General features: G+C 47.9%; 2 protein-coding genes across 8 annotated transcripts in view; one reads left to right on the plus strand and one right to left on the minus strand.

Annotated features, from left to right (window-relative positions):
- The window catches only part of LOC102028532 (cytochrome b561), a gene marked incomplete in the record, with an annotated part of 4758 nt that extends 4658 nt beyond the window's left edge, over nucleotides 1–100 (plus strand). For both annotated transcript variants that reach the window (XM_013503197.1, XM_005402225.2), the window contains 1 exon segment: nucleotides 1–100.
- A 3865-nt stretch (nucleotides 101–3965) lies between these two features.
- The window catches only part of Tanc2 (tetratricopeptide repeat, ankyrin repeat and coiled-coil containing 2), a 386320-nt gene continuing 376524 nt past the window's right edge, over nucleotides 3966–13761 (minus strand). For all 6 annotated transcript variants that reach the window (XM_005402230.2, XM_005402228.2, XM_005402226.1 and 3 more), the window contains 2 exons: nucleotides 13212–13312; nucleotides 3966–11611 (listed from right to left, as the gene is read on the minus strand). In XM_005402230.2, the coding sequence (XP_005402287.1) occupies nucleotides 9640–11611; nucleotides 13212–13312 (2073 nt within the window). In that variant the 3' untranslated portion in view covers nucleotides 3966–9639. The remainder of the gene's footprint in view (nucleotides 11612–13211; nucleotides 13313–13761) is intronic.

The following is a 13761-nucleotide window of genomic DNA, read 5'->3' on the forward strand; positions in this document are numbered from 1 at the left end:
CTGGCTCCGCGGCCGGGGCGCCCCCGCCTGCTTGTGCTGCCGTGGGAGTGTCCCGTCCCCGGCGGGCCCGCGCGCTGCGCCGTGGGGACGGCAGAAGGACGCGAGTCCCCTGTGATGGCTGCGCCCCGCCCCAGCCCCCTGCGTGCTGTTAGCTGAGTCACTGCTGGGCTTCGGGCTAGAAATCATGTGATGAGAGCATCGATCTTGTGCTGCTTCAGTTTGGCAAACCCTCTCTCCTTGTTTTCCGGGCTTTCCGGAGCCCGACGGTTTAAGACAAACAGTTTACTTAAAGAAATTAATAAAATTTCCAAACCTGACTCCTAATTCTCTGCAGTGACGTTTCCACACTTAAACGCCGCCTTAGAGAAACGGGCTGGCCTCCTGTTGCTTACATTCTCCTAAGTGGCTTCTGCTGGGGCCTTCCTCCGGCGATGTCCCTTCCCAGAGCACGCAGCCGTGGTCCAGCCCTCTGCCCAGCCCCTTGCCCTCTCCGCCGGCCTGGGCCGGGACGTCACCTCGCTTCGGCAGTGTGCTCTGCGAGGACGGGGTCTTAGCAGTTCTTTAATCACAGCGCACACCCTGCCTGGTCAAATGTTTACACGTCGGAAACTCCTCCTTAGACAAACGACGAAGGTACAGTTGTGCCCCCTGTGGCCGGGTTCGCAGAGCAGGAAGCGCAGGTTTGCGGTGAGCGCCTGTAAACTGGCCTGTCTGCCGAGGCGTATGTTAGATAACCACGAACCGAAGAAGGCCCGCAAGCAGATGTGCGTGGTTTCCGTCATTTGCCTGTGGTGTCCTCTGGGAGGTAGACGTGCCGTTTGTGCAGCAGATGATTCAATAAATGGCGATAGCAGTCTGTGTGCCTGTTATCTTCATTTGCTGGGGCAGTGAGGGGAACCAGACCTTTTGGCAGCAATGTTAGTTCTACTAAGGGTTGAGAGGACCGGGCCCCAGGCTGGGCACAGAGGGTAAAGTGCCCAGTGGTGTTTATCGCAGCACAGACCGGGAATGGTCCCTGTGGGGGGAGCTTTTCCCTGTGTTGGAGAATCTCCAGGTGAAGCTGCAGGAGCCCCGTAAGGGCCCAAAGCAAGAAGTGTCCTTCAGTACAGTACAGTAAGTACAATACAGTGCAGTAAAGTACTCGATGTTTTTTTTGAGTGCTGGGTATTAAACCCATGGTCTTGTTCATGTTATGCAAGTACTTTGCTATTGAGCTATACCCCAGCTCAAGTATTTTTTTTTTTTTTAATATGTCTTTTGTTTTGTTTTGCTGTGTAATTCCTGGCCTTGACTTTGTGATGGTCCTCCTGCCTCATCCTCTTGAGTACTGGGATTATGGGCATGTGACACCCCAACTGCTCTTATATGTCTTTTTGATCCCTAAGAAGAGCAAAGATTTCAGCACAGGCTGAGATTCTACTTTATATCAATTTATATGGCTTAGGCAAGAGCTATGTTTGTGGTAAATTTGGATGGAACTCACTGTGTGTCATTTAAAGCAATTTACAAATTTACTGAGGAACTCACTATTTAAAGGTACCCTACCACAAATCCTCTCACCAGTAAGATGCACACTTGCTTCCTAGCACTTAACTTTGTTCTCATTGTAGCTGTTTTCTAATGCACAGGAGCTGGAGTTGAGAGGTCCCCTTTGAACATCCATTCAGTCTTCCTCTGAATCAAGGATTCCTTGTGGACCTTCGTTTGCTTAAAAGCATTGAAGATACACAGCTTGGTACATGTCATAAGCCAAGTGGGCTGTCAAGCAGAGGGCTGTCAGTGTGAAGCAGAGAGGTCTAGACCCTCTTACATGCCACCATACTCTGGCTTTGGGGGCTAGCCTCTGAATCTTCTAGGTCTCTATGTGAATATTCAAATGATTCCAGAAACCAGAGGAGATCCTCCCTCTCTAGAAGGCTACTCCTGCATCTCTTCTAAAACTCTCAAGTTAAATGAGGGCAAGGATCTCACCTTTTCTTTGAGTTTGGAACCCTGAAAAGTCCCCAAACTGCTCTTGACTTTGGTGAGATTGTTTCTTCAAAGGAACACAAAGCAACTATTGGCAAGCTCTCCTTCCTCTTCTCCGTCCTCCTTTTTTTTGAGACAAAATCTCACTTTGTAGTTCAGGCTGGTCTTAAACTCATGACAGTCCTCCTGCCTGAGCCTCCCAAGTGCTAGGATTACAGGCATCTGCCACAACACCAGGGAACATATGTAAAGTCCCTGTCATAGTGCTTGGGCATAATGGGTCTGGAACTCTGAGCCTTCTCTCGTGTAAGGAAACTAACTTTTACCCTGAGCCTTCCAGACACAACAGCTTCATCATCAGTGCCCTGTCTCATTCCCTGGAATGGAATGACTCAGGAAGGGGCTCTAAACTTCTCCTGCTTGTTTTTCAAGACAAGGTCTCAGTATATCCCAGGCTGGCCTCAAACTCTCAATCCTCTTGCCTCAGCCTCCTGTGTGCTGGAACTCCAGGCACATACCACTTCCCGGATCCTCAAACAGGAAGAAGACACTCCATCCTCACGCTGACAGTAGTTTCTGCCTACTTTTCCCAGCCGGCAGGAGAACCTAGCTCCCACATGCAGATATGCACAGTGGAGCACCTACCTATTGGGTTAATAAGAGGCGCCTATTAGGGAATGAAGTAGCAAAAAACTTCTGAAAACCTACGAAGACTTTCTTGTGATTTGCTGTTCACTTGTACTTTGAGTAGCTTTTCAATCAGGTGCAAGGAAAATTTTTATAAGGATTTTTTTTTAATGGTACCTTTCTTCCAATGCCCAGGAATCCTTTAAAATGGGGTTTTGCCAAGCATTTATCCACTTTTAGTTTCTAATGAAATAACCATGGTTTTCAGACCAGCCAGTGGTTCCTTTTAGGGTCCTCTCGGCTTTTCGAAGGTGACCTGGTGTCCAGGCTGGGACGTCTGTGCATGGCCTGGCGTTTTCCGGCTTCCCTGGGTTTGGGCTGTTCGGGAAACTGGATGTGGCTGCCCAGCAGGAATGTTTGTTTAGATAATCACATGTCTAGAGGAAGTGGTCTCTTTCCTTGCTTGTCCCTGGGGTAAAGAGGTCGCAGTTGGGAAAGGCCGCAGGGCTCAGGGCCACCGCTTTGTTTTTTCAAGGCAGAGTCAGTTTCAGGAAACCTGCAACGTCTGTATTCACTCTGAAGCTACCTCGCTGTCTGTATCATGAGGACTAGAAGTGTGGCCAGATTTCTGAAGAATTATTAAAGCCACTCAAAGCTATAGGCCTCCAGCTTTGGCCAAGTTAGCCTCTGGACCTACAGCCCAGGCTGCCCCCATCCTGGGCATGCCGTCTCTACTTGACAACGTGACTGCAAGCCCACTTCAGCCTTGGTTTTGGTAAGGTGGCTGGGTAGCAGCTAAATGACATGAGAGTACAGGGCTCTCTTGGTAGAGCTTCCACTGAAGAAAGGGACCTTCGCTGCAAGGTCCCTAGAACTCTTCCTTTGTGCCACAGATCCTTCAAACGCCTATTGCAGTGTCCGGCTCAGAGATGCTCAGTAATTAGGCTGAATAGATGAGGAAGAGGTGACTCTGAACATCCCACAACAGACCAACCAAATTGCCAGGACTTTGGCCTTGGCCTTAACCACTTAACAGTTTACCCGAGTGTCACCCTGGCAGCGTGTCTGTCTAGGCACTAGCCTGAGTGTCATTCGAGCAGGTGTCATTTTAACTAGTTGATGCTGGTATTGAATACACTTGATAAAATAGTCACTTTTATGTTTTCTATTATATTACCTTATAAAAATTAATGAAAATATGCAATTTTGGGTCATCCTGTATTTAAATAATTTGGACTGGTCAGTGGTTAACCCACCCCATTCTTCTTTGGTGGGTGAGACCCTCAGCACTGTGGTCCCGGGGGTAAGTCCAGACCTCAGCTCCCTGGAGAAAGCACAATGGAAGGAGAAAAGCACCACAACGCCAGCTCTTTCCAAGTGTTAACCATTTATAAATAAGTACATTTGCTTTCGTACATACAATTCATTGTACAGATGACGCTCTGTATACATGGGGCAGGAAAATGCATTCATTTGAACTTTTCACATCTATCTCACACAGCTCACATGTACAGACAATAAAACTGCTCAAGCAAGTACAGCAAAGGAAAATGTCTTCCTTACACACGGGGCTGGAGGCCTCCGCGGGGTGTGGGGCATCCCCACTGCACGAGTTCACGACTGTGTGGTGTTCAGTATATCAGGATAGAGAACAAACATGCATTGGATAATATACTGTACAGAGAAAGTCCTTTACATCTGAGTTATAGAAAACCTAAAGGAAAACTAAGTGCATTAAAGCTTTTTCCAGCAAGTGTCTTGAAAGGACAGCAAAGAGGAAGAATCAAAATCATATTAGTACAAATCACTCTTTAATTGTAGACTGTACATGTCTGTACTAATTAAAATCATCTTGGATTTGGAGGAGACAGAACAGAGACACAGATGCTGTGCTAGATGGAAAGGAGGCCATGCCTGAGAATGGCACCTGCCCTGAGCCTGACAAGGAACTGGCCCCACTCAGCAGGAATCAGCCATAGGTAAAACAAAACCAAAACCAAAAGCAACAACAGCAACGGCAATAAAACAGAACAGGAACAAGAACTGAACGTACAGGGTTTCCAAAACAACCCATGAATGAAGTGGAGATCTGGGCCGGCCTCTCTACCCCCACCCCCTAAAGTGGTACACAGTAAGGCAGGTACATTCAAGTACTGAATTTTCCAGAATAACTCTCTGTCTAGTCCTGGGGACTGATGGGCGTGAGTTGAGACCTTCTAGCCAGATTTTCTGGTTAGTGATTAGCAAAAGAAAATTCAGCCACCAAGTGCTACAAAATCAAAGCAGCTAAGCCACTTCCTTTCCACAGAATAGGTCTATCTGAAAAATGAGCAATGCTGGCCTGCATCTCCATGCATCCAGCTACAACCTGACTGGTCAGTTTAGTGTAGGTATCACAGAGTCAGCAGGAAGAAATGAGATGACAGGGTGAGGAAACATGAAAGTAACGCTTGATTTTTGGTGTCCAATTACGCATTCATTTGGTACTGACTTTCAGAGCTCTGACCGTGGCCATCGCGTGGCCATGAGCATCTCAGGGCGGCTCAGCTGCTGTGAGGCACTGGACACCGAAATGAAGGTTACCAACACTTCAGCCCTTGAGTGGTCTGTGTTACAGAAGGAGTTGATGAAGACCCAGTGATTATTCAAGTAGCTCTGCACAGTGGCTCCACCAGCCCCATTGTGCTTTTGTCCAGGCCCCCAGCCAGCCACCTTTTCTTGGGAGCAGCCAGAGCTGAGTTCAAGGCATTGCATGGTGAAGGTTTCCATGACACGTCTTTGTAGGTAGCTCTTACCCCTAAGCCCTTTGTTCATTGTTGCTATGGAAGATGGTCAATCTGGAATTCCTAGAGGAAGAAGAGGAGCCACACCTCCCAGGGAGGCGTGGCCCTCGGTGCGGAGGCAGCAGCAGGTTGCCTTTGCAGGTCGGCTTCTTGAGAAGTAGACAGCCCAAGGACGGACAGGAGGGTGAGCGAAGCTGCTGAGCACTGACAGGAAACGGGGCGCGGGCAGGCACATCTTGCCCCCCGGGAGCGCCTGCTCCATTTTGTGGCAAAGATTCAGTGAGCAACTGGTTTTGTCCAAGGCATTTCTGCAGTAGAAAAATAACTATCTTTGATTCAAACCACCCAGCTGTGATATTTCTGGAGTTACAAAAGTTGGAGGCTGAAAGGAGGGATGTTCACGGGGGAGAAAGGGTCCTCCCCACACCCAGCCATCCGTCAGAACAAGGGCGTGCTATCCACCCTTCCTCCAGCCTATGCCTGGCTGAAGTTCCAAAGCAGGTAGTGTGTAGTGTCTTGCTACAACTGGCATGGATGCATGAAGGCCCTTCCAGGCCTTTCCCTTCTTCCTAAACCTCAGCATGTGGCCTGCTTGCTGCCCTGGAAGCAGCTCCTCTGGAGGGAAGGCTGCCTTTCCTTGCTACCAGACAAGCGCGGTGCAGAGCCACAGTGACACCTAGTGGTAAAGCGTGGTGAAGCACACGTGACATCCACATAGCCCACTGTTTATGACTAAAATCTAAGGAAAAATACTTATGGATATTAAATTAGATACTGATTAACTTTTAATTTTTCTATTGGGCACATCTCTGGAATATAAAAATACCAATATTTAGAGGGGTTCATAAACTACTATACAATATAAGGACCAAGAACACTTTTCTCTAGGTTGCTGTGTTTATAATAATTTAGGAAAAGTATTTAATAATCTAGGCTTAACTAAAATTAGCAAACTTGTATATCTGGACGACAACCTGGGTACTGTACATGATTCTAATTAGTGGAATTTTCCTGAGCCATCGCGTTTAAGTTTAAACACATCTAAAAAGAGGGTACGTGGGAGAGGAACAAGAAGGGTTTGTGCTCTATTAACTCGGGACTTTTAATAGGGCACACCTGCAACCCAGACAGCTACAACAGCAGATACAAAATGGCCTCCATTTTGTCCGTGCCAATTCTCATGTTACACAGGGTTTTCCTTTACTTTGTAAATAAACATTTATTTTTAATTGTTGACTGTGTGCCTTACTGATCCAGTAAATAAAGTAATCATGTCTCAGGAGTCCCTAAGAAAATTGCTGGAAAAGCACTTTAAAATCACTGCAAAGATTTTTTTGTTTAAAAATTCTTCATCTTTTTGATGCTTATATACAATTAGCTATTTCTTGTGCTATAAATGCTGTGATTCACTGCTTGATTTCTTTCTTCTCCTTGTTTTTCTTGAAAAATACACTAAAAGACGAGCGATTCTGCTAACTCCTAAGGAAGACACTACTCACACTTAAATACCCAGTATTTATCAGAGTTACAGATTCAAACAGTAAAGTGCACCATTTATAGACATGATGTGATGGAACCCTTCAGTGCAAGAATTCTGGGCAAGGAAACGTGACTTGGTAAGAAACCTGCAAGCCGAAGGTACCTCTATCTCCATGTCAGAGGGACGGCAATTGGGTAAGTGGGACTTAGCCAGCTTCATTTGAAAAGCTCCCTCCCACCTGAAGCCAGACACTGATTCGGCAAATGTCTGTCGTGGGGAAGGAGCATCTCTAAAGTACAGTACAGAGACCATCCATGGCAGTGAAGTAGCAAAAACGGGCACAGTCAGCTTCCAAGGAAGAACTCATCTCCTGCCCCCCCCAATTCCTGTTTATTTCTACAAAAGCAACGGGCCCCAGTAGTGATATTCACTCCCTCTTCTATGGCTAAAAAAGAACTGCACTTTGCCTGTGGATATTTTGCTCAGTAGGATGTAGTCCTTAAATCTCTCATTAGTCCTGGAAAACGGAAAGAGAAATCTTGGGGGAGATGTAAGGTTTGTAAAACCACGTGGGTTACCCACCTGCCGCGACAGATGAGTTTGAGTGGTATGTGTGGCAGTCCAAATAGGCAGGGAGCTCTTTTCTAATCGACCGAGAACTCTTCAAAATGTAGCAGTTCTCCACTGAGAGGTGGTTTAAATGGGACAAAATTGCAAAGACACAAACAGGTCTGAGACCTGGCCAAAAAGATAGCTGAGAGGCTAAAAAAAGAAACAAAAGGTGATGCCGAAGTGTGAAGTGTGAAGCTGTGGGGTCAGCCTTAGCTGGGAGCGCTGCAGCCGGACACGGTAGGCGAGCACTGTGCTGTGGAGCTACGCCTCCAGCCCACGCTTCCGCTTCCTGGTGTGAGAGAGCCAGGCAGGCAGGCGGAGGCCCGCCCTGGTCCGGCTGGGCGAAGGCCGTGCTGCCCCAGGTGTTTGCTCTCAGCACAGAGATGAGCAGGAGGGTTACACTGTTTTAGGCTTGGGACTGAGGAGCTCCATCTGCTCGGCAGAATTTAAATTAGTAAAGAAATGTTGCTGAGCTCAGTTTTATGCTCTCCATGTCTCAATGATCCTTTCAGAGAGTACTTCTACAAATGAGTCTGGTAACAACTAGACTTTATTCAGGAAAGTGCCCTTCCTGTAGCTCTTTACTAACAAGAGCAGAATTACTCCTAACAACAGGGAGTTGTGCTCCTTTGCTTAATTTCAGCTGTTTAGTTTGTTGGGTGGAGCTGTTCAGTTTTAAGGGCTGATGTGCAGCCAGCGACAGGACCATGCTAAGGCCTTGGTGTCCGTGTTCTCGCTGTCCATTTCATAGTGGCCTCGGTCACTTACAAGTCAGGTTACCAAACAAGCAAAAGACCTAGAAGATGTGCAGAGAATGACTGGAGAGGAAACGTGTCTGTGTCATGCCCCCACCCAGGGCTAGAAAACAGCGCTGAAAGGTCTCCACCTCAAAACATTTTGCTGTGTCTGGTATTACAATATCACCTCTTCAAACACCCCTAGAAAAAGAAAGTAATTCCTGTAGTAGTGAACGTACCACTATACATCTTGCAATGGAATAGACAACTGGCATGGAATGCAATGGCCTTGGGTGGCAGCCCTGGGAGTCAGTCTTATGGTCCCAAGAAAATCCAGTCAGCTTTCTGAAGAACCAACTTCTTCTCAACACCATGTGGGTTGGAAAACAGAAGGTCAATGAAACAGAACATGGCTCTCGGTGGAAAAGCAACCAACAGGATTATTATACCAGACAACCCCCAGGGATAGCTGCTTTCTGTGGAGTCTGATGCTCAGTGCTGTTTCAGGACCTACACAGTAGAAGAGATGTTCCATAGCATTTTTCTGAGAATCCAGAACCATCTTTTTCCTGTTCTCTTTCTCTCTGCATTTATTCCCTTCTCTACCCTTGGCAAATCAGCAGCTTTTTGTGGTTACTTGCTGGTTAAAAACCTAAGAATAATTCTCAGTGAATTCTTTGAAAATGCCATGGTTCTCATTGAATTTCCTTGGCTGACTGGTACACTTCAAGGGCTGGCTGGTTCCTAAATGTTCCTAAAATGCCTCTTGGAAAATCAGTGTAGTGATGCTCCAAATAATTATACTGTGGTTTTTTTTTCTAATTTAAAAGACTTATTTCTTCCCTCTGTTTCCTCGACTCTTCTACCCCACAGGAAGACCAGCAGTAATGCAAATGAACATTCTAGACCTGGTGACTGCAGGGAGCTGGCAGTCGGGGGAGGAGACCACGGCACAGGAATGCACTGGGGCTGGGTACTCGGATAACACTGGATAAGAACGCAAAGGCAAAGGGGCATCACACTTTCCTAAAGTTCCTAGAAGAAAATGAACAAGAACATCTTACTTTTTAAAAAAGGAAAAAAAGACATTTATACAACAAGAACATCAGTGAAAGCGATTGTCTCCTGGAAAAAGCTGACCAGTGTTTTCTGATCTCCCTGGGTTAAAGCACACAGCACAGAAATCTCCTTGTTGACATCTGAAGAGGGAGTGTGTGTGGCTGGGGCACAGACCAGAGAAACTGAAGTCCTGGCTTTCTGGAGGCCAGCTTCCCAGTTGGCTGCATGCAAAGGATTTCAGCATGTGGGCTGCCACCTCTGAACACCACACATAAATTACGTAAGAAATTAAGCCAGAGAACTACCTCAATGTGGAAACCAAGCCTGAAAATGTGCAGTGAAAACATATGGGTCTCACTCCAACAAATGTCTTTTAAACATTAGACTCCACGAACGGTCTCTTTGGTTTGATAGGGGATGTCTGCCCTTGTCGAGAGTCCCGGGACAACTGCCTGTACAGGTTGTCCTGGTATGCCTGAGCCACGGGTAGGGTCCGAGCTACCTTCACGTCGGGATAGGAGGCGGCTTGGCTGACTCTTTCCAAGAGGTCTCCACGGGACCCGTTAGCCAGCATCCCATGGGGGCTGTAGTAATCGTCCTCCAGCAAATGGCCATTCTGTGCATTGTTGGTTTTGTTATAAAAGGCAATGTTGCTGATGGATGATGGTGGGCTGAAGGACTCAGGCTGGGGCAGGTTGCCCGGAGATGTGGGACTGAGTACGGTATCCACTGATGACACGGCCCAGGTCCGATTCTGCTGGTGAAGGTGGGGGTACTGTTGAGTCCGGGCCGTTTTATCTATGATCCCCATGAATGGTGTGGTCCTGGATCGGGTGGGCTCACTGGGGTAACCTCCCTGAGTGGGAGATACTGGCGACAGCTCGTCACATGACCTATCATATGCCGGTTTCAGTGGGATCTCCATTTGCTGAATCGAGGAAGAAGGCCGGAAGGTTGGAGTTAGGTTGGAGGCGGATGAGATGCTATTGCTAGATGGAGAGAAGCGAAGGCCCACGCTCTGCGAGTGCAGCAGTGGCCTGGGGGTTGGTGGGTGGGGCTTGATTTCACTGGGGTTGACACTGATAGGTCTTCTGATTAAATGTGACACATCAGGGGAACCTAGCTGGCTGGAGGAACGCTCCAAATCTAGTTTTGAGTGACATACTGGGTAATAGGATGCTGACTGGCTACGCCCAATTTGCGGTGTCTGGCTATACCTCATGCCACCTCGGTAAGCTGAGGAAGGTCGCTGTGGAAGGTCTTCTTTGGTCAACCCGCCATGTTGACAGATGGCACCTGCACTCAGGCTGGCTTGGACATGCTGCACGGGTCTCCCATCCCCTACAATTCCCCCAATTGATCCTTGATAAACCAATCGGCTCTGACCTACTCCCATGTCTCCCTGTGAAGACTGGTACTTACTGGCCATTGAATGGGCAACTTGGCCATAGGCTCCGGTGGGGATGACAGTGCTCGAGTGAACTGCTGAGCTGGGCTGATTGCTTCTCACAATCTGGGCCTTAGCAGGCTGTAGCCTGAGCCCTTGCTGGGGAACTGCCACAGGAAGCTGAGGCATCTGGTAGGGGCGGGCCATTTTAGATAATGGAGATTTTGGTCTGCCAGGAAGCTGGCTAACGCTTGTTTCTTGCTGATAGCGCACAGGTGAACCAGACTGGGATCTGTAGACACTCATGCTTTCAGCTGGAGGGCTGGCCCGATACTGAGGACCTCTACGAAGAGGGGAAGGGGGAGGGCTTGGGTATTCTTTGCTCTGCCCTCCCACAGGCGGGGGGCTAAAACGGTAAGAGCCACCCTGATGAGCTGGGGAAGTGTGTGGCGGACTAGGCCTGTAATGAGAGTTCTGGTGAGTTGGAGAAAGAGCAGGTGAGGTGGACTGATATCCCTGTCTAGTGGGAGAACCTACAGAACTATTGGACCGGAAGTCAAAAACCTGATGAGAGCCAAGAGGTGAGCTAGAGATGTAGGCCGGATCCCTCTGGGCTGGAGAGGAGGGTGGGCTCTGGATTATTGGGAGCCCCTGACTGGGCCGAGCCTCTGTCTGGAGGCCAATGGAAACATTTTCAACATCCTGTTCCAGGTATTCCTCCTCAAATATATCTTGTATGGAGTATGTATCTTCATGCTGTGGTTCGGGCTCTGACTCTTCTGTTAACTGCTGCGGAGGCTGCTGCTGTGGTGGCGGCGGCGGTGGCGGCGGCTGCTGCTGCTGCTGCTGCATCTGTCTGCACTCTTCCTCCACTCTCATCAGGAGTCTCTGGATCTCACGGTTGTTTGGACATAGCTTGATGGCCTCGTTCAGGTCCTCTAAGGCTGCTGCAAACTGTCTGCTTGACAAAATGCAAACACAGGAACTGCAATTACTCTGAATCAATAGGGTCACCAAGAGCTGCAAACACGGTCACTATTTCAGGGGGCTGTGGTGGCACCTGTGGGAAACTGAGGTGTCTTGATCTAGTTTAATTTGTAAGGAAAGACGTACGTGTGCTGTCATTCTACCAGAGTCCAGAATGATTCCTTAGCCCTTTTACCTTCCTTCTTGCCTCTCTGGGGTTAGCAGAGAAAAAGTCTCCACCATGTGAGTCCAGCCAGGCCCTTCGGGAAGATTCTCTTAGGGCCCGAATGCACAGCAGGCTGTATGAGGGTTGGGTGGGGTTGTCATTTACAGTGTCACTGTCAAGCACCTTAGGAATAAAATAGTAGTCATAATATTTAAAAATCTTGCTGATCCAGCAGGAAATTTTCTTCATATTCGTAATAGTTTGGCTGTAAATTTTAGGCCTTTTCCGTCTTAGGCAAGAACCCTGTCTTCTGCCCTTTCTGTGCCTCAGCCCACACCACTGCTGTGTTTCAGTCTGCTAGATCAGGGCTGGCAGATATTAGCCTTGCTGACCAGGCAACTCAGGTCAGTGCTGAGCTCAGCCCAAGGACATTCTAATTTACAAATGAGGAAATGAACTGTCAGAGATAGTCCCATTCTCTCTATTAGTGCTGCCTGCAAAAGGGGCAATTGGTCTTGTGGGAAAGGAACAATTCCGAGAGGAAGAATTTAACAGCCAACTTTCTGTAAACACTTTTTCATCTCAGGTGGTTAAAACTAATATCACTGCTGCCATCATCACTAGCCTCAGTCTGGGTCTGCTTTTCATGGATGTATCTCCCTGGTAACAGCAGTGAACCCAAAGCAATTCTCTTCCAAGTAGAGTCTGAGAGAAGGTAGGGTGCTGGGTGGGACATATTAAGGGCAGTGACCAATTACCCAAAGAAACTGATGGCAGGTTCTAGTTCCTTCTGGAGGCTTTCCTACTCAGAAGCTAAACTACAGCAGAGGGCACAAGGAATGTGGGCAGTATTTCCTTGGGTTCCTTCAATCCTGGCAGCGGGCCTCCGGGTGTGTGTGTGTGTGTGTGTGTGTGTATGCATGCGCGTGCGCACACGGTTTGGTTCAGATGACAAGTAGGGTTGATGCCACCAGACTTGAGGAGAGTTTCAAAAGACTAAATAATTCGCGGAGTCCCTGCATGCCTGTAAGAAAAGAGGAACCTGTGACGGTAGGTGACCCACCCTGCTTTTCCCTTTAAAAGGGTCAGTGGGGTATTTTACTTAAGTTCTCTCTTTAAATCATCAGTGTCCTTTTACACTATCTGCTTTGGGATTGAAAAGTGGTTGCAACATGGCAGAGGTTTTTTTGAAGAAGGTGCCATTATCTACTTTACTTTTCTCCCGAAGTAAATTGCTCTTGGTCTCCACAGCCCAAAAGATTTACTGATCTTGAGCTGAATGCTATGCTATGGCAGCCATTCCCAAAGCCTGGGCCTCAAGGACAGACACGTTCAGGTGCATATGCCCCAGGGGTGGCCTACATCGCCTCGGCCAGATTTTCAGAAAAGACCTCTTGCTTTTCACCCTCTCTCTCTCTCTCCTCACCTGCTGCTGCGTTTTGCCCTTGCTCTTGCATAGTAAGCTTCATAAGATTTCGGTTTCAGCTCCAGGGCCTTAGTAGCAAATTCCTCCGCCATTCCAAAATCCTGTCATTACAATAGGTGTGCAAATGAGTCATTGAAGAGATATAAAAAATAGACAACTTGGGAATAAAACAAATTATATGTACATTTCTTTGACATTTACGGATGGAACACCTGGAATTCTGGACATGCCTGACATGGCTCTGGCCATGTGGCCCACAGCCTGAAAGTTTCCTTCTACCTTTGCCCTGAGTGGACCTATGACTGATCACTGGACTTTATCTGCCCAGGGGATCAAAACACTTAATTTGGTATCTTTCTGTCTTTCCAGCAAGTTCTTTTTTAGCCTAGAAGTTAAACATGAACTCTCTATAGTGATGACCCTGAAGCTGCAGACCTGAACTCTTGTTCCACATGCACGTCTGACGCAAACCTACAGACAGCGTCATTTCATGAGGACCTCGGCCTAGCCCTGCACCGTCCTACCACGCCCACTGGACTCTGGCTTCCTA

This window comes from Chinchilla lanigera, unplaced genomic scaffold, assembly GCF_000276665.1.
Source record: "Chinchilla lanigera isolate Chin_1 unplaced genomic scaffold, ChiLan1.0 scaffold00077, whole genome shotgun sequence".
Taxonomy (NCBI): domain Eukaryota; kingdom Metazoa; phylum Chordata; class Mammalia; order Rodentia; family Chinchillidae; genus Chinchilla; species Chinchilla lanigera.